The 22,500-nt window shown below is 37.3% G+C and overlaps 1 protein-coding gene across 2 annotated transcripts; it reads right to left on the reverse strand.

The window, feature by feature from the left end:
- Positions 1-661: 661 nt before the first annotated feature.
- Positions 662-21,513, reverse strand: LOC135473000 (mucin-2-like). 2 transcript variants are annotated; one of them, XM_064752766.1, is made up of 14 exons: positions 21,153-21,513; positions 15,828-15,965; positions 13,756-13,805; positions 10,783-13,031; positions 10,288-10,428; positions 9,614-9,769; positions 9,057-9,137; positions 7,234-7,315; positions 5,877-5,953; positions 4,644-4,781; positions 4,019-4,156; positions 2,690-2,835; positions 1,823-1,982; positions 662-1,229 (listed from the first exon to the last, which is right to left on the reverse strand). In XM_064752766.1, exons 3-14 carry the CDS (start codon positions 13,793-13,795, stop codon positions 1,149-1,151), a joined length of 3,489 nt encoding a protein of 1,162 aa, XP_064608836.1. In that variant the 5' UTR covers positions 13,796-13,805; positions 15,828-15,965; positions 21,153-21,513; the 3' UTR covers positions 662-1,148. The 2 variants fall into 2 exon arrangements, with proteins under 2 accessions (XP_064608836.1, XP_064608837.1); XM_064752767.1 differs by lacking the exon at positions 21,153-21,513 and adding an exon at positions 19,351-19,407.
- Positions 21,514-22,500: the final 987 nt, after the last annotated feature.

Genomic DNA, 22,500 nt, shown 5'->3' on the forward strand with positions numbered 1-22,500 from the left:
ACTTTACATGGACTTGAGCACAAAAAATTAGAACTTAGCTGACCACCGGATTGTCAATAAAATGTGTCATGTTGTAATAAACAGAGGTATAATTGCCACGTGCCTTTGTTGATGCTCCATATGACCTGTTTTGTGTATGACAAGCAACATGTTCTTCAAACCAAAATCTATGTTATTTCCACCTGTAGTTTCCAATCTCAGATTGAGGTACACGTATTGTTAGTTTTGGGCAGTTTTGCAGGCCATCTTGTTAAAGGTTTTCCATGTTTTGCTATTGTTTTTTTTTTTTGTTGCCAGATTTTTTAAACACTTAACCTAAAAAAATAAACTTTTTTTGATTCATAAACCATCTGTGATTTCACAACCACTATAAAGTAGCCTGTTGTAGAACTGTTGAAATCCACAATAAGAGTTACCCCACACGAGCAGTGTGCTCAATAACTTGGTTAATCTGTCTTTATCTTTGATCGATCAGAAGAAGGATTTCGCAATTTGAATCTGAAAGTACGGATGAACTAGCATCAATCCTCCGAGGGAACTACTTATTCCATGAATCAAGATGGTCAACGTTAAATGTTATGTAACACTGACTCAATCAACAATGGCAGAATAAAACATTCATCCTACATTGTATTTTAGGAAGAACAAATTCCCGTTTTAGGAAGAAAAATTCCTATTTTTAGGATGTACAAATAAATGTATCCCCGGAACACTGTATACAAATATACCATGTATATAACAACAGGCCGATGAAAGGACCAGCAATGTCAGTTTTTACCAGCTGTCATTATACCCTTGGATTTCCCACACAGGACTATAGAACACAAAAACCAGAATGCAATGTACTGTAGGTCTCCAGTGATAAGTCGCAGTCAGAATACACAGCTTTCGCAGTGCTTGTACAGATCTCCTCCTTGGAGTGTGCATTTAGACACAAAGAACTGGTCACATGTTGTGGCAGTCTGGATAACACAGGTCCAATTCCGTGCAGAAGCTGTCCAATTCAATACTGAGGGTGTCCAAATTTGGCAGAACCTAGAAAGAAGGTGTCCATTTTGGGGGGATTTGGACAACCCCCTGATGACATTTACATCCTTCCTCCACAGAAGTTTGGTCTTGGATTTTCACAGGTCATTTTGCCCCTCTCCTCACAGCGTGTGTAGAGATATAGATGACGAGGCCTTGGATGGAGTGGGACTACTTAGCTGGACAGCATACTCATTTAGTGCCTGAAATAGAGAAATAACATTCTACTTTGAAGATGTTTTATTAAGCGACATTACTTAAGATTATTTTACAGACACTAGTACCTAGAAATAGATGAGGGGAATGCAGAGTAAGAGTAACAAAGAACAGAAACTCCACTATTGCAGTGCTTTGTAATATGTGAAATTTAAACGGTCCAGTCCTATAATACCAGAAAGCTCTATATTAAGTTATGATATTTGTTTTTTCCCTAAATTACAATACCTTGATATAATTATCTTTTGTTTCTTTTTTTACCCTGAGGCAACATCAATTTTATTTTGTGCTTTACAGGCAAGCCAACACTAAGAAGTCCAAAAACTAAAAAAAAAAAACAAAATTGTAAATTCACCTTTTTATTTTGTCTGATTTTGATGTTTTTCTGATTTTCCTGTTTTTCAAGGCTTTCCTATCGCTAACATCCATATTAAACAGAAAAATTGCTGGGACAGTCCACATTCCCAGGAACTGCGGGATTTTTTAAGCTTTTATACGCTCCTTTGATATTGAAAAAAGATTGATTCAGACTGAAAAACAGTCTGTTTTCTTTAAGCACTTGTACTGAGCCTGATTTTACCTTGTATATGAGTGCATATTGCTCTCTTGTCTGCACCACCCCTGCTCTCTCATGTCTCATCTCTGACACACACTTCAAGATGTCCACAGTTCGTGTGTCCTTGTACATCCTCATACAGATGTCAATGGCTATCAGTGTGCCAGTCCGTCCCGTCCCCGGGCTGCAACAACATTTCATTGGTCAGTATTGGCTTTTTAGTAGAGCAATGCAAGGCTTCCTGCATTGTCCAACTCCAGGACATTTCACTGGGGTGTTTCATCACACTCAAGGAGTTTTTGACTGCCCTCAGGTATATGGGTGGAGAGAACCACTGCCCTTCACCAATTACCCAACAAACCCCCTGACTTAAAACTGCTGTTAAACCAGCCAGATCAAGATTTGAACACGCTACCTCATGGTCAAAGGCCTGATATTTTCAGCGAGCCAGCTCAAAATCATAAAGAGACCAAAGATTTTGGCAAGAAAATGATCAGTGCAAAACCAATTAAATTTTTGCTTTCACTTTAGAATAGCCCAAATAATTACCTTTCTCAAAATATCAGCCTCGTCTGTGGATGTGTTACCGTTTGTATAATCTATAATGCATGTTGAACTTTATCAAACTTTGGAATCATTTTCACCATATAATTTGTACAAACCTGATATTTACTGAAAGGCAATAATTTGGGCTACATGTATTTTTGGTAAACTGAGAGAATTTGATTTGATCATCAGGCCAAACATGGGTTGATTGCCAAAAATCGCCTCTTTAAACAAAAAAGTGTCATTCAATCGAATAATTTTCTCAAGATACACGTATTCATAAATACCCAACCATAACAGGGTGAAAAAGTTTCTGAATTCAGGTCAGTGGATATTGTCCCTTACCTGCAGTGGACGACGACAGGTGAAGTATGCTCCTCATAAAAAGGCCGTATTTCCTGAATAAAATGGATTAGTGTGATGGGATCTGGGTTGTTACTCTGTGGCCAGTTGGTGAACCATAAGTGTTTGATCTCCCTCGTTAGGTTCCTCTGTGGAATAATAATTAAATAATCATTACAAATCAGGCATAAATCCACGTGAGAGTAAACCCTATGGTGTTATTTGCATGGTACACTAAGTTCTAACCTATCATTACAAACACAAGTGAAAGTTACTTCTGTTTTTCATTTATACCAGCTTCTGGGACTTATCTTATTTCATGTTTATTTTCATAATTGACAGGCTGAATAAGGAGATAACCTCATAAGATTAAAATGTTCAGTAGTGCTTAAAAATATGCATAAAAGTACAACTACATTACAAAACAATAGTTATATATAGATATGTACAAAAGTATCTGCTTATACAAGTTAAAGGTAACACTCACAAAGTAAAGAGGTTTTTTTTTTCGTGAAATTTGAATAAGTTCTTATCAGAAAATCTTAAGTGTTTGCATCAAAAGTATCATTTTAAGGCCTTTATGTGTTTCTGAAAGTTCACTTTTACATATCAAACTATAGGTGAAATATCAGTCTATCAGCATATCAGCAAAACTCCAATCAAATAAGTAAATGTCAGTGTACTGTTTGTTTACGGATAGCACTACACGAATGTTTAAATATCTTGGTATTAAAACCACTCTGCTTCATGAAACTATTTCGTAATATTACCGAACTAATCCTGAAATTAATGCCGAAACTCACTATAGTCCATTTCTTTTAGTCAGCTGCCTAAAGTCTGTAAAATCAGTCATCCTTGATATGAAACTTACCTTCAGCCAATGACACGTCATGACACAAGCTCTACACACTGGTATGTTGAAAGTTTGTATTCTTGCAAAGAAAACTGATTTAGAACACTTTTCATAATTCATAATGTTAAACTGCATCAGCACAGTTTCGACAACAAGAACTCACTGCCTCGGGTGACATAATTTTACAGACAGTTGAGAATAGGTGACTGGCTAAAAGAAATAGACTATAATACAACTGTTTACATAATTCTCTATATTTTTGAGCTCTCCAGGTACAAGGTGACTTTTACACCTCTGTATACAGATAATCCTGTATGCAGTTTACAGTATTAGCCGTTCTTTCCATAGTGAGTTCAGTGAAACCATCCTATACAGGTGTTTATGATAAATATAGCAAAGCGGTCAAAAATATGGATAAGTGAAAGTTTGTTATTAAGTGACCTTGTTATGGATGTTGTTAAAGTAAGTCTGTTACTTACATCCATGTATTTTAGGACAAGCGTAGAGATGATATACTCAGGCCGGATCTCTTTCTTCTTCAGTTCCACCTGATAGTCCCCGTACAACCTCTTTGTGTCAACACCCTCAGTGTCTGGCCAGTACTCGGCACATTTAGACTGTGAAAGACAAATATACATGGACATGCAATAGAGTACAATAAAACGACTTATGGCCACAGAGAGTAAAACCAGAGCAGTGACAGTTGGGGTTTTGTTCTAACTAGTTGTGTATACCGCTAAGAAGTAGCACCTTACGCACCCAAACATACAATGGCTTAATTAATCATCCTCAATAGACTAATGATTCCCTCATTAATGTTAGCTATCTAGTTCAGGTTTAATACTCTATATAAAGTGACATGCTCACTAAAACCCACACACAAGTTTATAGGCTGCAGTATAAATGCCTGTACAAAATTAGTCCTGTTGCATAATAGTAAGGCACATGCGATGCACAGTTTTCAAAGCAGAGATCCTAGGTATAGGCTACACTGAAGTCCTAAGGCCTCATCTGAGGCTGAAGGCCTACTTCTCTATACACAGCATGCTAAATATTTATACATTAGATTCTAATTCCTGGTCAAATACACATGCATTTTCGTACCAATCCGTGCTCCTCCAGGGGAGTTAACATGATAATAGCTCTACTTTGCTGCTCCCACATCATCCTCCAGAAGTCCACGATCGTACACTTCAGAGGCGCCTGGGTGGCAATGTACGCCCGTGACTTCTCTTTGTAACCCTGAAAGTAAATAACACAGTCAGCCATGTCAGCTGTCTGTTTGCTGGGATATAACACTTCTACTATAAACTACCCTAAACGTCCACAAATTTCGTCCATGAATATCTTTTTTCCTCTTTTGAGGTTCACGTGGAATATGGGATTATATTCTACAGGAAAATTGTGAGTTTCAGCACCAAAAATAATATTTTGTGACATTTATGCACATGCACTTTTGTGGGCAAAATTTTAGGTCATTTAGGGTAAGTATGAAGTCATCTATAATTTCATGGAATTTTTCACTAACTAATCACCATGCTGTGCTATGTTGGTATAAATCACATATAACTTAACATTAGGGGCCTCTGTGGCCTAGTCATTAGCATGCTAGCCCAGAACAATGACCCAAACAACCCTCACCAATGAGATTAGTGTGAGTTCAAGTCCAGCTCTAGCTGACTTCCTCTGCAGTTGTTCATACGAAGGTCTTCCAGCAACCTGCTGATGGTCATGGGTTTCTCGCTTTCCTCCCACCATAATGTTGGCCACTGTTATATTTAGTGAAATATTCTTGAGTACCGTGTAAAACTCCAATCACATAAATAAATACACATAACTTCTACAATCACCGTTCTGGACTTCAAGTTAGTACTGAAGGGTGATTCATTGGCTAAAAAATCCACAAAATTAGAGTGATTTAATTACTTTATGTCCTGTTTCAGGTCTCGTTCAGATTTCATAGATGAAGTGCTCGGTCATATGAAGAATTAGGAAAACTTCATTTGGAAATATTGCTACAAATGTTACTTTAAAGAATTAAATCTTCCAAACTTTTTCAAATTGGCATGTCCTCATTTCCTTGATGCTTAAACTGATACACCGCTTATTACACCATCAGCTGTTGACTCATCAGTATGGGATTTAACGTCATAGTTGACAATTTTTCAGTAATATGACGAGGAGTCACTGTGTACATATACAGAGTCTTCTTGTGGCAGGGTGAGTCCATGCCGCCACTGAAGTATCATGCCAAAGACACCAGACATGACACCCCACCCAGTCACAGTTGCCTGTAAGGTATGGTATAAAGCTCTATACTTTTCATCCTTTACTTACAGTGATGTAGTTAGCATTGATATAGTCACAGGTGGGATCCTTTGATATTATAGACAGTCGAACTCGAGTTTCAGGAACTGAAAAATACATAAAGAACACATTATAAGAATTCCTAGAATCAGTGTACCATACCCTGTAAAAAGTGCAAAAAAAAAAAAGCTTTCATCACTACATGCACAGTGGCTGTAGTGACTTATACAAAATGGTCCATGATTTATTTTATTCATTTATTTGATTGGTGATGGCGGCTAGCATTATGGTGGGAGGAAACCAGGCAGAGCCTGAGGGAAACACGCGAGCATCCGCAGGCTGCTGGCAGACCTTCCCACGTACAGCTGGACTTGAACTCACAGTGATCACATTTTTGAGAGTCTCTTGGGTCACTGTGCGGTACTGGCGTGCTAAGCCCCTCTGCCACGCAGGCCCGAATACTGCACTAAGCTGCACATGAAAGTGTACAATTGCAATCATCGTCAGAGAATACATCAAACAGACACGATTTCCTAAACTGATAAATTAAGACCAGAGAAAATAAAGGCTCGAGTGATAGGTCGTGGGGCTATACACCCTATTGTAAGTTAGAGTCTCACTCAAGCCAGTACATCTATGTAAATGTATGTTCCCTTAGAATTCCCTGGCAGTTTGCTTTTGGATCGCCCAGTTGTCTCCCATTAGCTTGTACTAAAATGTGTGTATTTGTGAAAAATCATTCATAACCTCTCCATTCCCATCTGGCTTGATACATTTAGGTCGGTTGGTAGAGCCAGTCCGGCTAGATACCCAGTTCGTGAGTCTGATTCACACTGAAGATAATATTTTTGTTGGTCTTGAATTATCAGTATAGGAAATCATATCTATTTGATGCATTCGCAGATGATGATTGGAAATTAATGGTCACATATGTTGCAGTCTTAAATAATTACAGTACTCTGTAAGACATTTTAGTCTAATAAGAATCACCATTACATCTGTATTTATCAATATTTTTACTTCATTGATTTATACTGTTTAAAGATTTTCTCACTTTAAAATGATATTACAGCACTAAACAGTCACTTTTGTGAGTGCAAGAACTCCAGGAGTGAATAGTGACAGAAGTAAACCACCAACCTTTGGCATGTGATCAACAAACTTCATTTGAAGACCAGACATTAAGGTGGCCTTCAAGGTGTAATCGTTTGCTTACTCCTACCAAGGCCTCAAGAACAAAGGTGGGTGATTTTTCAAGGATACCATGCACAAGGATTGAAATGAACTAATACATCGTATGTCCTTGCAATATAAAGGCAAGCACATTAACAATGAACTACTAGTACATGTGTTCACAAAGAAAACCAGGCCTAGATCACAAACTCACATGGCAGTACATTAGCATATCTGTTCTTCTCTTCACAACCCACTGGAACATCAGACAAACTGGGAGTATTGCTGGGTAATAGCTGAAAACAAATAACAACAAAAAGCTGATTTAGCAACATCTACGTGGACCAATATGATTCTGCATTTTGTGACTCCGAGAGTTCATTCATACCACAATAAATGATCTCACAGGAAGTGTGGATGCAGAATTCAAACATATATGATTCTATTTTCCCACGCTTATGTGTCCACTCTACTTTTGATATTATTTATTGTGGTAATAATGAACTCTCAGAAAACATTCTTCAAATTAGATGATTTTCAGTTTACTTTTCTTTTTATTCCTCCTCCAACACTGAAAGAAGATATATCTGGCCCTAAAACAGCAATTGAAGTTGCTGTGGCTTGAAGTTTTGATTGAGAAAATACATGACAGGCCAAATTAACATTTAATCCAGAATTATTGATATCAATAAATGAAGTATTGATATCAATATATGAATTATCGATATCAGCAAATAGTGGCATTTATCATTATCAACAAATGAATTAGCAATATCAGTAAATGAATTAAAGCTGTTTTCCAACAGCGTAGCTGGGGTCCACACCACTTGTCTTTTACCACTTCTGGTAGCCTGATGTCCATACAGTTCATGATAATGGGAAAAAGCATGAAAAAATTGGAAAGGAATGAACAGAATTTGAACCCTAGACTGCCAGGCATCATTTAGAACTGGCTAAGTACATTGTTGCAGAGCTGATGACCTTTTTTTGTTGGTTTTTTGGTCATAACATGAAAACAACACAAAGTACCAAAATAATTCTGACAGATGTGTAATCGTGACAACAAGGGGAACCAGAAACTGTGTTTGTTTAATAATTTTAAGCAATTTTGAAAATTGACCTACTTTCAAGCCAAGTTCCTCAATCAGTTTTGGCCTTACTTGCATACCAAACTAAAACAATCTGGGCAGGGCGATCCACCAGAAAACTGTAAACCTAAAGTTTATCTGATAGGTTTAGCCGTTTTGGAAAAGAAGATTTTTTTTAGCTTATCAATAAAACAGCACAAAATGTCTAAAGTTGCTTCATATGTTCCTCAGTAAGGCTACCAGTTCTACCAGTTTTCCAGATATTGCAATTTTACAAGTTCACTAGGAAAAATAATAATAATCCGAACGATTTCAAGAGGTGTCACCCTTGGATACTAGTGTGGGCTGTTAATTAGTGATATCAGTAAATGAATTAGAGACATCCATAAATGAATTAGCGATATCGATAAATACCACTATTTATAGATATTAATAATTCTGCCTTTCTAGCCCTTTGATAATAACTGCTCCTTCCTGACATCTTATAATATATTTAATCGGAAGTTTTAGCAAACCAAGAAAAACAAATGGAATTTGCTGAATTTTTTAAAGGTATTACACTAGTACCTGTATCAGTCGTACGTATCATGTCTCCATCATAAGCCCTGCACAGTCGGTACCATTAAACCAACAACCTAAATGAGACGGCTGTCTTAATGCTCTGATGGCTGACCTTGCTACATGTATGTCGGCCAAAGCTATTACACACATTTTAACTCAGCCTCTCTTTCGTAGCAACGTAGAGGGAGGAGTCATTTCCATTGAAAACAACAGGAAATACTATTTAATGATAACTCATTTATCGATAAATATTTACTGATATCAATATTTTAGTTAAATGTTAATTTGGCCCCCCACAAAAGTAGAGACTGGAGAATATGAGGTGTCAGATATGGTGGAAAAACCCGAGATGGGTTGTACAAACTTTTTTGGTGGAAAGAGGTGTTACCTGAAACTGTTCATAGAGAGGTTCCACATCAGCTGAGAAGTTGGCCAGACCAGCAAAGTTGACAGGCAGTGACTTGGTGACCTGAACACAGGGTTAAGGTAATGAGCTGCTTTTCTGATGCTTAAAACCAATTTCCACCAGATTATCAACCCCAATTTAACAAATTAGGCATGCGAGCTGATGTTCAGAAATAAGTCTGAAGTTTCTCCAGAAAGTCTTAAAATACCACACCCTACCTTCAAATGACATTAGCAATCACATGTTCTGATAAAATTAGTTTCGTTTTGTTTTTCTAATTTTAAACAAAAAAGTCTAAACCAATTGGAGGAAAATTCCCATGCCTGAAACATAAACTGATATGTAACATGGGCCAGATAAAAAGCAGGTTGTGCCAAACTTTAAGACAATTGTTAAGAAAAGGAAAAGTTAACAGGAGTGAGTAAACACCCTCAATGAAAGACAGAGTGCCATGGCAGATCACTGTAATCTGTCGTAAGCATTTATAACAAAATAAGAGAGGGGCTTAATTTATTATAGTGGCAACAACAACAACTTACCACTTCTCCAGACTCAAGACCCGGGTTGTAGAAGCCACTGTGGGGTCGGGACTTGACTCGGTTTAATGCTATGGAGTCCACGCTCCTGATGGAAAACTGTCTAGTACCGGGCACAAATGCTGTCATCTTTCTCCCGTGACGCCTCCGTAAAACAACCTAGAAAAGGTAAAACAAACTAGAAAAGGTAAAACAAACCAGAAAAGGTAAAACAAACTAGAAAAGATAAAACAATGGTTTTTACAAGTTTCTTCGCATGAAAGTTTTTGAGCAGCTCCATGATCCATGAATTCTTCCGCCATCAATTTCACTGGGCTAGATGTGCATAATACAAAGGTAGAGCTTTGTGACATGATAACCCTTACAACTTTAACTATTCTTCACTTCATCTTACCACCCACAGAAAGGTGATGTAAATGACAAGAGAGGCCCTTTTCCTCCCTTTTTTCATGCTCATGCAATAAGGCAAAACAAATTTAGAGTTCAAAAATGTGTTACTTGGTCACAGCCTTCAACATGAATACCTGCATGTATTTTAATTCTTTTATTCGTACATGTATCTTCAAGCCTCTCAAACTGTTACATCAACAAACCAACAGTTATTGCAACAAAGCAGCCAATACCTGCAAGCACCTGGATTTGAACTCTCAACAAGGTAACAGTGACGGATGTTTTACCTGCAGTAGGAGTACAGCCACACAACAGACCCCTCCCACAGAGGCGATGACAATTGCAATGGTGACCCCTGGCTCAACTGGCTCCACAGAGGGTTGTGTCTCAGATGGGGACTGTTTCCTTACTAAGCGCACTTCTTTCACCTGTAAATAATAAATACGCTTGCAAATAAAAATTTCGATTTGTTTGCAAGATGGTTTCAAATTTAATCTCAGAAGTCATGAAATGAATGTTTAAACAAAATTTGACAAAAGCCAAAACATCTGGAGCACATAACTATTGCACAGAAAACCACCAATGAGAATCAAAGAATTAATTAAATATGCAAAATCAAACTGGATTTTAATGTTATATGAGGTTCTACAAAGTGCACAAATCAAAATTAGAAAATATTTTGGAAAAATTGGCACAAAAGAGTGACAGGCAAGAAGACAGACCAACATTGAAATCCCTTGCTTTCTCAAAAGCTTGAGATGATTAAAGCACTGTGCACATACCTTATCTTTGAAGCGTGAGTTAGAAATGGCATTGAATCCCTCTTGTATGACCTGCCCCACCTCCTCAGTGAGGACAGCATTGTACTGGCCATCCTGATCTGAGATGTACAGACGGATCATGATGTCCTCTGACACCTGTACTGGGTCACTGCGACACTCCCTCTGCTCCTGGTCCAGGAAGATCACCTGTCGCTCGTGGATCACCTTCCCGGCCTGCACTCCGATCACTTCCACCAGCTCCCTCAGGAAGTGGCTGTGGGACTGACAGAAGTCATTCCAGGTCATCTCTAACCCTAGCTTTATGTACAGTGGGGGATCCGTGTTCGGAGGAAGGGTAGGGGCACTCGGAGGAATCCCACCACTTGCAGAGGTGGTCGCTTCTGTTGTGTTGTTTGAGACGGTCGTGGCCGCTCCACCTGTTGTCAATGTTGTCTTGGGTATGGTTACCACCTTTGAGGAGTCTGGAGAAAGAGATGAAATAAGAAGCTTAAACAGTGTTGTTTTGGGTACGGTCGTCAACTCCGGTTCCTCCGTGTTGTTATAGGCACTAGATTCGCTCACGTTCTCCGAGACTTCTCTGTGGATTTCGGCAGTGACCATTTCAGACCCGTTTCTGCTGTCGGCACTTGAGACTTCAGCAGCCTCTGCAGTGGGCTCTGGCGATTCCTCCGAGACACCTGCCGTTGGCAAAATGCCAGGAGTTGTCAGCTCAAATGTCTCTGTGGTAGAGATTTGTATTGTTGTTGGGATGACTTGTGTTGACATAGATGTGGACGGGCTTATATCATATGTTCTACTAAGCACAGGTAACGATGTAGTTTTGCTGCCTAACTTGTCTGAGATCTTGGTAACACTTTTCAGTGACGACGAAAATGTGATTTCGCTGGTGACCTCTACCACCTGACTTGGTTGAAGTGTGGCTTCAGTGGGAGTCACAACCAGATGTGTGTACCCATCTACTGGTACCTCCGTCTCTTCCACTGTAAAGGTGTTCAGTGGGTCTGGTGAAACAACCACACTGGGAATCGATCTGCTGGGTATTACAGCGGACCCTTGGGACATCCCACTGCTACTAGATACGGGCTTGTCAACATGGTTTTCATCTGCACTAGTAGTTGTTGTCCATGAACTAGAAGGCGTAGGGCTGATCACTTCGGTTGGTGGCTGCTCTCCTCCCGTCCCTGGGGACGGAGTTGTCCAGTCTCCATACACTGTCTCATTATCTCGTGGATCTAAGGTCTTCTCCTCTGTAGGTCCAGGGCCCCCTGTTCCCGTGGCTTGTGCTGTTGTTCGGATAGATGTCAGGACAGTCCCTGTCTGAGACAACCCTGTTGTGTTGTCATTGGTAACATTTGGATCCTCCGTTGCTATGGAAACAGGAAGTGGAGTTTGTTGTGTTATCATTCGGGTTGAGTTACTCAACTCAGCTGTCATGTCTGGTATTTGAGCATTCATTGCCTCAGATGTACCAACTCTTGCAGATCCTGTAGAGCTATCAGGCAAAGGCTCAAATGTGGTTGCAAAACTCTCTGAGGATCCTTGGAGCCTTGTGGATGCAAAACCCCTTAATGTGCTCATAAGAATATCTGGGACAATTGGAGCTTGGGTTGCTGTGGGCAAAGTCTCTGGAGGTTGTGTATCCCTTGGAGTTCGGGCGGTTGCACCCGCAGTTGGTCGCCCCACAGGAACAAGTGAAGTAGGTACAGCAGAAGGCCTTCTAGAACTTTGTGGTTCTGTTGTTGGTCTGGCAGTGACAGTTAAACTTCTTTGTGTCATTTCCACAGGTCCTTCAGTCGGTGTGGCTTGGTGGGAAGCAGTAATAAGATTCCGTCCACCTGCAGCCAAGGTCACGGGTATGACTAACACTGGGTTGTTGGTCTGGGCAGGACCTGAATGAAGATAGTGTGCTGTTGAGCTGTTGCCGTTACTGTTTCCAGGTTGTTGCCCAGACGGTGTTGGCTCGTGACCTTCATGAAGGCCTGACACATCGGGTCTCTCGTGCCCCTCAGCAGGTTCTTGCCTGTTGGGATTGAGTTGCCCCGGATGCTGGAAGAGAGGCACTTGATGTTGCCCCCCAGAGGGATGGATGGGTGTACCTCCTGCATTCGCAGCATTATCAACAGATTCCCTCTCACCTAGGGTCTGATTCACCTCCTCCCCTGCGTGTGGATTAGTGTTCGTTTCTACACCAGCTGTGTCTGGTTGCACTGGAGTTTCATTGTTGTTACTGTTCTCCAAACATAGTGCACCTGGAAAAAGAGCACACACTGACATTTTCTTAGCATGACTCATAGTCTTGAGAAAAACAATCAAATTTCAGTTGTATGGAGTGAAACAGGTGTAGCTTGAAATATTGCAACTCTATTTTACCCTTAGGGAAGAGCTTAAATGTCACAAGATCAGAACTGATAAAAACAGTGTTACTAATCTTGTGCCATCTTCCATTCATCTATTTATTTGATTGGTGTTTTATGCCATAATTAAAAATTATTTCATTTATACGATGGAGGGGTGAAATTTGATAATCAACAAAGTCTTGTAGGGACTGTACATGGAGAACTGTAAACACAGATGGTAATAGTCAAAAGAATTGCACATGGCCTCTTCTAGAGATCTGGAGCAATTCCCTATTAAGAGCCTGTCGATCTTTCACATCCTGACACTTTTCCAGTGGACATTATCTCATGTTCCATCCAAATCTCAAAATATCTCTCTATTAAAAATCAAGAGTACTTTCACAATAAGAAAAATGAGAGGTCATGATTTATGTCATTAATAAATATATAACAATAAATTCAAGGTGACTGACAGGAATATTATGATTTCTGAATAAATAACCCTCATTCTTGGACACAGGATAGCCACAATGGCTGTAACTGGCTCATGATAACCCTCGTCAGAAAACAGTAAAAACAGTTTACACTTTCTAAATCCAATTAACTGCAAAAAAAGGTAAACATAACAGAAACTTACCTGATGTAAGGACAACCCAGATCACTGCAGAGACATACATGATCTTTTTACTGAAAAAAATACAAAAAAGAGTATTTATTGATGTTTTTTTTTTTTTTTTTGATTTTTTTGTTTTTTTTTTTTTTGTTTTATGATGTACTCTAAAATATTTCCCTTATTCAACAGCAGCCAGCATCATGGTGGGAGCAAACTGGGGGGAACACGGTATATACATGATAGTGATTAATTGTGACAGGCCTACATGTAGGTCCCAATACTAACAGCCGTAAAGTGCTGCCCACAAAAAAAGATATACTGAAGACACCAGATATGGTACCCCAATCAGATACGGTATGCTAGCACAAGGAAAACCAATACTTTATCTATTCCCTTTAATATACAGTTAGACACTGTACTAGAAAAGGGCATGAACACCAGGACTGACCAATTGTAATCTCTTAATTTGACCGGCCCTGGCCTTTAACCTGGGTGTCTCCTTTACGAGACTAATGCTGTATTTTCTAGGTCATTGCAGCATGGTCTACATTCCCATCTGAATGTACCAACATTGCAGGACTTTATCCTCAAGATGCTGCTTGTGTAAATTTCTCTCTTTGTCTGCAAGCTGCTTTTTGAAATGTGGATGCAAAGAAATCATAGAAACCATTGTTTTTTTACATTCTCATGGCCTGGAATGGCACATTTCTTCAATGAATTGGTGATCTGGTGATGCAAACTTTACTGGTATAGAGGCTGAGTGATTTTCACACTTCCTCGTCAAACCAAACTACATTTATCTTTTCAAATCCAGTGTTACTATTGAGTGTGTGAACTAATTTAGCTTCAGGTTTCATCTAAGTGAAAAAGGTGATATATTATCTGTATATGCACATACTACATAGTTCAACAATACATCGAGGTCAATGATGGATGCACGCACACCAATCATGGCAATCTGAGTGTGTCCAAGCCAACAATTAAACTGTATCATAGGCAGTTTATTATTAGAGTGTCGACACCAATTTTATTTTGCATTTTACGGGCGAGCCATCACCTTTTCATTTTGTGGGATCTTGATGTTTTAATGATTTTCCTGTTTTTCAAGGTCTTCCAATCAAATAAATGCACAACAGATTCAACAGGAAGAATTGCTGGGACAATCCACACTTCCACACAAAATTGTATCATTTTTTTATATATATATTTATACCTTCCTGCAACATTGAACAAAGATTCATTAAGACTGTGAAACAAAAATTTAATTGGTGTTGCCTTAAGGGCCCAAGATGTTGACATTATCATATCATGTAATCTGTTAACTAATACTATTATATATGTATCTATAAATCTAACTGGGATCTACAACATCCTTGATTCACAACACAATCAGTTTAATTTTTTTTTTTTGTTATCTGTTAATGATAAAAGTGCAGCTCTTTCACTGTGGTTATGCAATGTGTATTTGACCCTGGAGAGGCATTGCTTTGCATTAATAACTCTGGATCCAGTTTCACAAAACTTCTGTAAAGTTAAATAAATTGCTAAGGCACTCAAAATTTTGAGTTTTTTGAAAAAGAAAGAGTAACACTACATAGAATACTCGAACATGGTAAAAATGTAAAACGGCAAAAGGATGTGCAAAGTTTTTGCATATAAAGCAACTTTTATATTCAAAATACTAATTTAATATTATAATTATATTGTAATTATTACAACAACAATAATAATAAATTAAAAATTTTATTAAAAATAAAAATATATCAAAAACAATTTTGCTTTTCCTAATTTACACTGAAAAAAAATGGGAATTAGACTATAAATTTGTGGCTGGTCGTGGGTTTCAACTGGGCTCCACTCAGTTTCCTCCCACTATAATACTGGCCGTCAGAAATATTCATGGGTACAGCATAAAACATCTATCAAATAAATGAATTAAACTAAGTACTCTGCAAAAAACAACAACAACAACAACAAAAACAAATGCTGAAAGTAGACAATTGATACTGTAATTTAGGCGATAAGAGCTGGTTTCATTACTTATCTCCCCTCTTGACACATTTGCCATCAACTTGATGTAGACAATGTATACTTACACTAATTCCTCTGTCTTTTCACCTTATGTAGTTCATTAGGTCAGACGGCCAATCAGGAGGCTGCGCAGTGTTATTGACCAATGGAAAGATGTGCCTGGTTGAAACACGCTCAGCTACCGTGATTTGATGAATTTACACCTGAAAGGATGCAGGTGAAAAAGAGGTAAGTGTGAATGTAACAATATACCTGTAAATCGGAGCTACCTACATAACATTACAAAACTAAATTATATCACCTGCGTAGATAGTAGATCAGTGTATACACCATCATAGCATGAACCAGATCAGCTATAAATTAGACTATGACCTCCTGCTTCCATCTTAAAGTTACAATGTTACAGAGAATATCAGCCATATCACACACACCCAAATATCATATATCACTCAGTTACAAGCAAGGTTTCACAATGATCAGATAAAAATACTGATTTCATATGCTTCTGCCAGAGAAAAGAACAATTGTTATTATTGCGAATAAATCATTGATTTTGTTATCTTACTGTGAGGAAATTCTCCCAGCCCTGTATTTATGTTTTGGTACAAGGTGGAAAACGTAAAGACTGTTTTATCTGATAGGGTCAAAAAAAAAAAAAAAAAAAAATACTGAAAATAGTTTCATGAAGTTTTGTGAAAGTAAGCGCTGTTCATAAATTTTGAAACATTAATTTTTATTTTTCAACCAAGATCACTGGGTTTACCCCTTGGGTCTTTTCATTTAAAAAGAAAATGAATGCATTGAAGGCTCTCAGCCTGTGCATGCTTTTGTTTACAACTGTGAATTTTTAAAGTTTACATACATTATATTTCCCAAGTTTTACAATCTAAACCAAGCATCTTAATTCTTTTTCAGTTCTTCAAGTGGAAAAAAGTCAAAAAGTAAAGCAACCTTCACCAGACGGACAACTGAAAATTATGCATAAAAATACTTGTATCTATTTAAAAGTGTTAAATTTTTGAATTCTGTGGTAGACTTAATGAACATGAACCATACAGCAGGTGTGTTATGTTACTCTCAGATATCAGAAGAATATTTCACACTCTAGACGCAGTTTATAATGTTTGAAATAGAGCCCACAAAGATTACCTACATAACCCTCAATTAGGTGAACATTAAGCAAAAAAGGTTGTGATGTGATGTCAGAGTATCCTGCCAATGGCAGTACAAACCACAAGCCCATCGTAGTATCTCACTGCATTTAATTCCTTTCTAAAAGACCTAAAATGTATCAATATATATCGGTGCTTAGTTCAGATTTTAGCTGTTTTCCTGTAACTGATACAATTATTGACTACAAAACTCCTTTTCACCATACCAAACACTGAATGAATATTTTAACTATTTCAGGTGTTATATATATAAATGCATCCAGTATAAGCCTACCTCCCATATGGTCTATTCTCTTTAGCTATTTAACAGAGTGGCCTCACTTTGAAAATACATGTATACTGTAGAGGGTGTACACATCTATATTGCCCTAACATCTATAACGCACACATATTTGTGTATAACAGCTTAACGTTATATTATCTTGCCTTTGCATTTAGATAAATACACTAATCTCTCTTTGGGCATATACTAATCCCACTTTAAATTGCCACTATTAGGGCTTGGGATTAAATATGGCCATGTGCACTTAATACCAGCATTATACCTACAATAAATCACTCATAATCTTAATGACATTTTTTTTGCTGCCTAATAACATTGTTTTACCAACTGTATGGACAGTGATCCGTTGGAGAAAAATCATGCAAATTTAGGTGTGATTTTAAAGTAAATCACATATAATTTAACACGATTTTTCACCGACTTTCAACAGAAAGGTGATTACAATTATGGGTAATGTACATAAAATTATGGGTATGTATTACTATTATGTATTATGTACACGTATCAAATCATGCAACTTAAAATTTCCTATACCCTATTTCTTCAACCTTTAAACATGTTCAAAGACATGTATGATACTGTATAAAGGTATTCCTCTATTCACACTGCCAATATTATATTTTGTGAGAAGCAGCCCTGTATGATGTTGGCAAACCCATCTCACATAAATTATCGCTATGATAAAATGATTAAAGCTTAAATTAAATATATTACATTTAAATTAGCCCTTTAACAAGTGGAAATGTTGAAAATTATGGTATATTATGCTTAATATACTATGACATTATATATTCTTTAAGCTGTGTCATATATCAGGAACGCATATATCTCTGCAGAACACCCATTGTAATAATCAAAACCATGAGTAGTAATGGACTGCGAAATACCAGTACTAATTACTACAAAATAAAAAGCTGAGGAACTCATGCATATGTACAGGTACATGCAGTATAGGAGTACTAATGTGACCGGTCCTTTACCATGTCACCTGTAATGTCACCTGTAATGACATGGTTCATGTACTGTGACAACAACATGTTAGCATATCCATAACCTCAGCCAGCCTGGCTATGCATGAGCTGATCAACACAGCAGGGAGGCATGTGTTTATAATTAGAACAATATTATCTTTTACAAGAAACAAGTGCAAATTCACAATACATGTAGTTACAACATCCATAAAGTCTATGTTATCTTGCAATCTGGTGCCTTGTTCAGTGAATGGCCCACGCTAAGATTTCTTTATTTATTTGATTGGTGTTTACGCCATACTCAAGAATATTTCACTTATACAACGCCGGCCAGCATTATGGTGGGAGGAAACCGGGCAGAGCCCGGGGGAAACCCACAACCATCTGCAGGTTGCTGTCAAACCTTCCCATGTACCACCGGAGAGGAAGCCCAATCTAAAACATTGACATGAATGTCAAAAATTTTGATGGCTGCTTGTTGCAGTCAGTTGTAGAGAGAAGTCTGTTGTACAAGCAGATGAACAAACAGACATACACACAAACATTCAAAATATAGTCAGCTATTCTCATTCAGCAATGAAAGAGTCCAAGGAAACGTTGGTCGGTTTGAGAAAGGTATGACGTACTAAACAGGCAATGACTGTTTGTCTACTGTAAATCTTCAAACTTTTCCACCTCTAAACTTCTTTTTTTTCAGTGAAATTTATGCATACAATTGTTATGAAAATGACTCTGAAATGATTGGTTTGTGTCACTGAAGGTGTAAGCTTCATAAAACTATGCCAAGTATTTTTCTACACCCCATGGTTTTTGGAGAAGGTTTCAAAATATTGGTTGCAGAGATTTGCTTGAAAAGGTTGAAGAAATGAGTTTTTTTAAGTGAAATAATATATTGTACATTTATAGGAAAAAATTTCAATTTTGTGAGACATACACTTATAATGACTTTGTCACACAGACGACACCATGACGATAAGAAATTTCTCCACACCTTATTCCCACCATCACTGACATGTTGCATCATTCAAATGAAATGGGCAGTGACCTAAATATTAATAATTACTCAACTCTAACTTTACAAATTTACATGTAAAGAGTAGAAACAAATTGCTCAACAATCATTTCCTTCTCTAAATTAATAAATCAGCCAAGCAGCTCTTACATTTCTGATTTCCAAAGCTGAATTCTCCGACTTTTCTTGCAGATTGATGTTCGGGACATATTCTCACCCTCAGCTGTTGAAAATTTTCACTCCTTAACTACAGACTCAAGAATACATATACACACAAGTTTCAGTCAATATGTCAAGATCCTTGAAGTCAGTGACTCATACTGAGGTTTAAGATATTTCCTCAATGCTAATTATTGCAAGCAAAGAAACTCCTACCTTTCTATTCTCTCCAGGTAAACACAAACATGTATACAAATACATAGCTTCTATAGAGCTTGAAAACAAGCACATCAGAAGAATATTTCAATTAAAACTGCCTTACAATATGCATTGCTCAGCAGATCAACGTACGTCAACAATGATGTCTTGAGGTAAGAAGTGCCCTCATTTATGAACAACTATGTTATTAAGTAGCCTTGGGCAATTTCTGAGACAACTGAGTAAGTGCAGACTATAGAAGTTGCTGTTCCACTTGTAATTCAGTGAAGTATATGGCACACATGCAACCTACAGATTAGTTTGGCACTTCCTCTCTGAGGGCTGCAGGAGGTCAAAGTTCACACACATGTATTATCTTTGCTGAGCAAAAATTTAGACCCTGATACTTGATGTAGCTGTTATAAGTATTTCACTACTGGACATTTTTGATTTTATATTGTATTACATGCAGCATGAAGCAGACATTTTGATGTGTTAAGTTTGATATGTTTCTTACTCTCATGTCACATGGTATATCCTTGACGCATATACATGTACATTGTACATACATAAACCAAATTTACTCCACAACACTAAATTATAGCCTTATTACCAGAAATTTTTTATTAAGGTTTTTTAAATTATGACCAAAAAAAATCACAGTTCATCTCACAATCTATGTTTATATGTATATTGTAAGATTAAATGTACTGAAATTCCTGAAAAAAGTCATAGATTATATAAATTTCTCCTGCTTTTACCTCATGCTGATTTCTGTAATTTATAAAAAAAAAAATGCATCCACAGGTCAGTGACTGCACATTTTCATCTTGGAGAATTTAACATTACTGTAAACAAAATACAGACACAAAAAAGCTTTCTATTCTGTTAATGACTTATTTTCATGGCATGCCCAAGAATTTTTTCACTTATATCATGGCAGTTTGTATTAATGAAGTTAATACAAACTACAGCTTTAACACCAATCCAATAAATCATATGCTGAAATCCAACACAAACATGTATGTCAGTTCCGTGCCAACGGGAATTAAGCCATTTAAAAAGTGTCCATATCACATATGCAAGTCTCCACTCATGACTTCATGAACTTCCAAAATTTTTTTAAAATATGGCTTAAAAACAATTTGAAAACAAAAAATGTATCAAACCATCAACACTATCGAAATAAGCAATTACAATGTAATTCTAGAATTTTGTTCACAATGGCTAAAAAAAACTCAATGGCTTAAAAGAAAAAAATAGAAATATATATACACACACATATCTATATATACATATTCAAACCATCAAGATTGTCAAAAAGAATCCTTTTACCGTGGGAAAAGTGATTAATTAATGCTGTATAACCAACTGCACACTACAGTGTATGTCATGTGACAACTACAAACTGAGCTATGTATAAACAAGATTAATACCCACTTGTATGATTAATTTATAAAACGTAAACGTGCAAAAACTATTCAGTGTTTTGTACTTTGTAATATGCACTACTACTAAATAAATATCACATTTGATAGAATTAAAATTTATTTGTATATCATAACCGAGAAAAAAACAAAACAATTCATACTTACAGACAATGTTGCAATGGTAGGTGAGGTTTAATGTGTATGAGTTCCTCAGTGCGGATTAGCTGACAAGGTCTCTCGAGGTTTGATCCACAATCCGATCAGCTCAGTCTTATGAAAACTGATCAATGATTAATTAAAATCAGACTGGTCTGCAACAACAGCTTGTTACAACACAGACCAAGTTTTAAAAAAAAATTGCAGGTAATTCAGAATCCACTTTCTCACATCAAGGACTCGCTTTTTCACTAAGTCATTTGCACAAGTGTACGTTCTCTCAGTTTACATGTCCAGCAGGTCAAGGCACTCAGATAACAGTCTGATACAAGCATGAGGCCTCCTAGTGAGCCTCAAAAAGTGGGAGTTGCCTCATCAAAATATTGTAGTCCAAATTCAGGTCAAAGAGCTTAAACTAGGTAAGACAATTCGTCCTGAATTCATGAATATTTAATAACTTGATATCACTCCCAATTATTCTATTCTCTCATGCCGAAACAATATGTATAAATGTGGTTTTGAAGCACAAATATGGGACTGGCGGTGAGGTACGTATGTGTACAATAATACATGTATCAAAACTGATGTGTAAGTCCATGTATTAAAGAGCAAGGGACTTTGATATTTGATATGCTACAGCTTAGGCTTGGTTCCTGACAGTGCCTAGCTAAATCTAAGGCTGGTGCCACTCAACACTGTATCTAATTTCATCCAGATTTAAGGGTGATATGTACTGTTACAAAGCAAAGAGAGGCAGGTTGTCTAGGCCATATATTACAGCTAGGATGTTACTGATCAGTCATGAGTACAGTCAGGTTATCTGATTGTACCAGTCCTTTAGTTTATCAATATGACCAATCAAATATATGTATGTATATAAATCTAGAACAGATCAATATCATAGGTGAAAACATGTTTCAGATTTCTGATCACTGAAAATCGGAGGCCAGTACTTGTACCAGTTGTGGTTGCACGACAGTACAGATATCTGCAACTGTATACAATTCATCTTCGTGATCACCTGGATTAGGATAAACCTGATAAATCACATAAAGGCATCCAGTGCTTGCTCTTGCAAGATGACATAGCCTTGATAACCTAAAATTTCACCTACAAAAGTGCATTTTTAGAGTAAAATAAAACGTCACAAAATATTATTTTTGGTGTTGACACTTACAATTTCAAAGAGAATATCATCCCATGTTCCTAGCAAACCTGAAAACACCTTTCTAAAATAAAATAGAACTCTCAGAATCAGGAAATATGGGCACGTTAGTCATGAACAAAATTTGTGGGCATTTAGCATATGTATAACCCATGTAAATGTTGCAATTTAAGACACAACAAAAAGGGTCAC

This window comes from Liolophura sinensis, chromosome 8 (genome assembly GCF_032854445.1).
Source record: "Liolophura sinensis isolate JHLJ2023 chromosome 8, CUHK_Ljap_v2, whole genome shotgun sequence".
Taxonomy (NCBI): domain Eukaryota; kingdom Metazoa; phylum Mollusca; class Polyplacophora; order Chitonida; family Chitonidae; genus Liolophura; species Liolophura sinensis.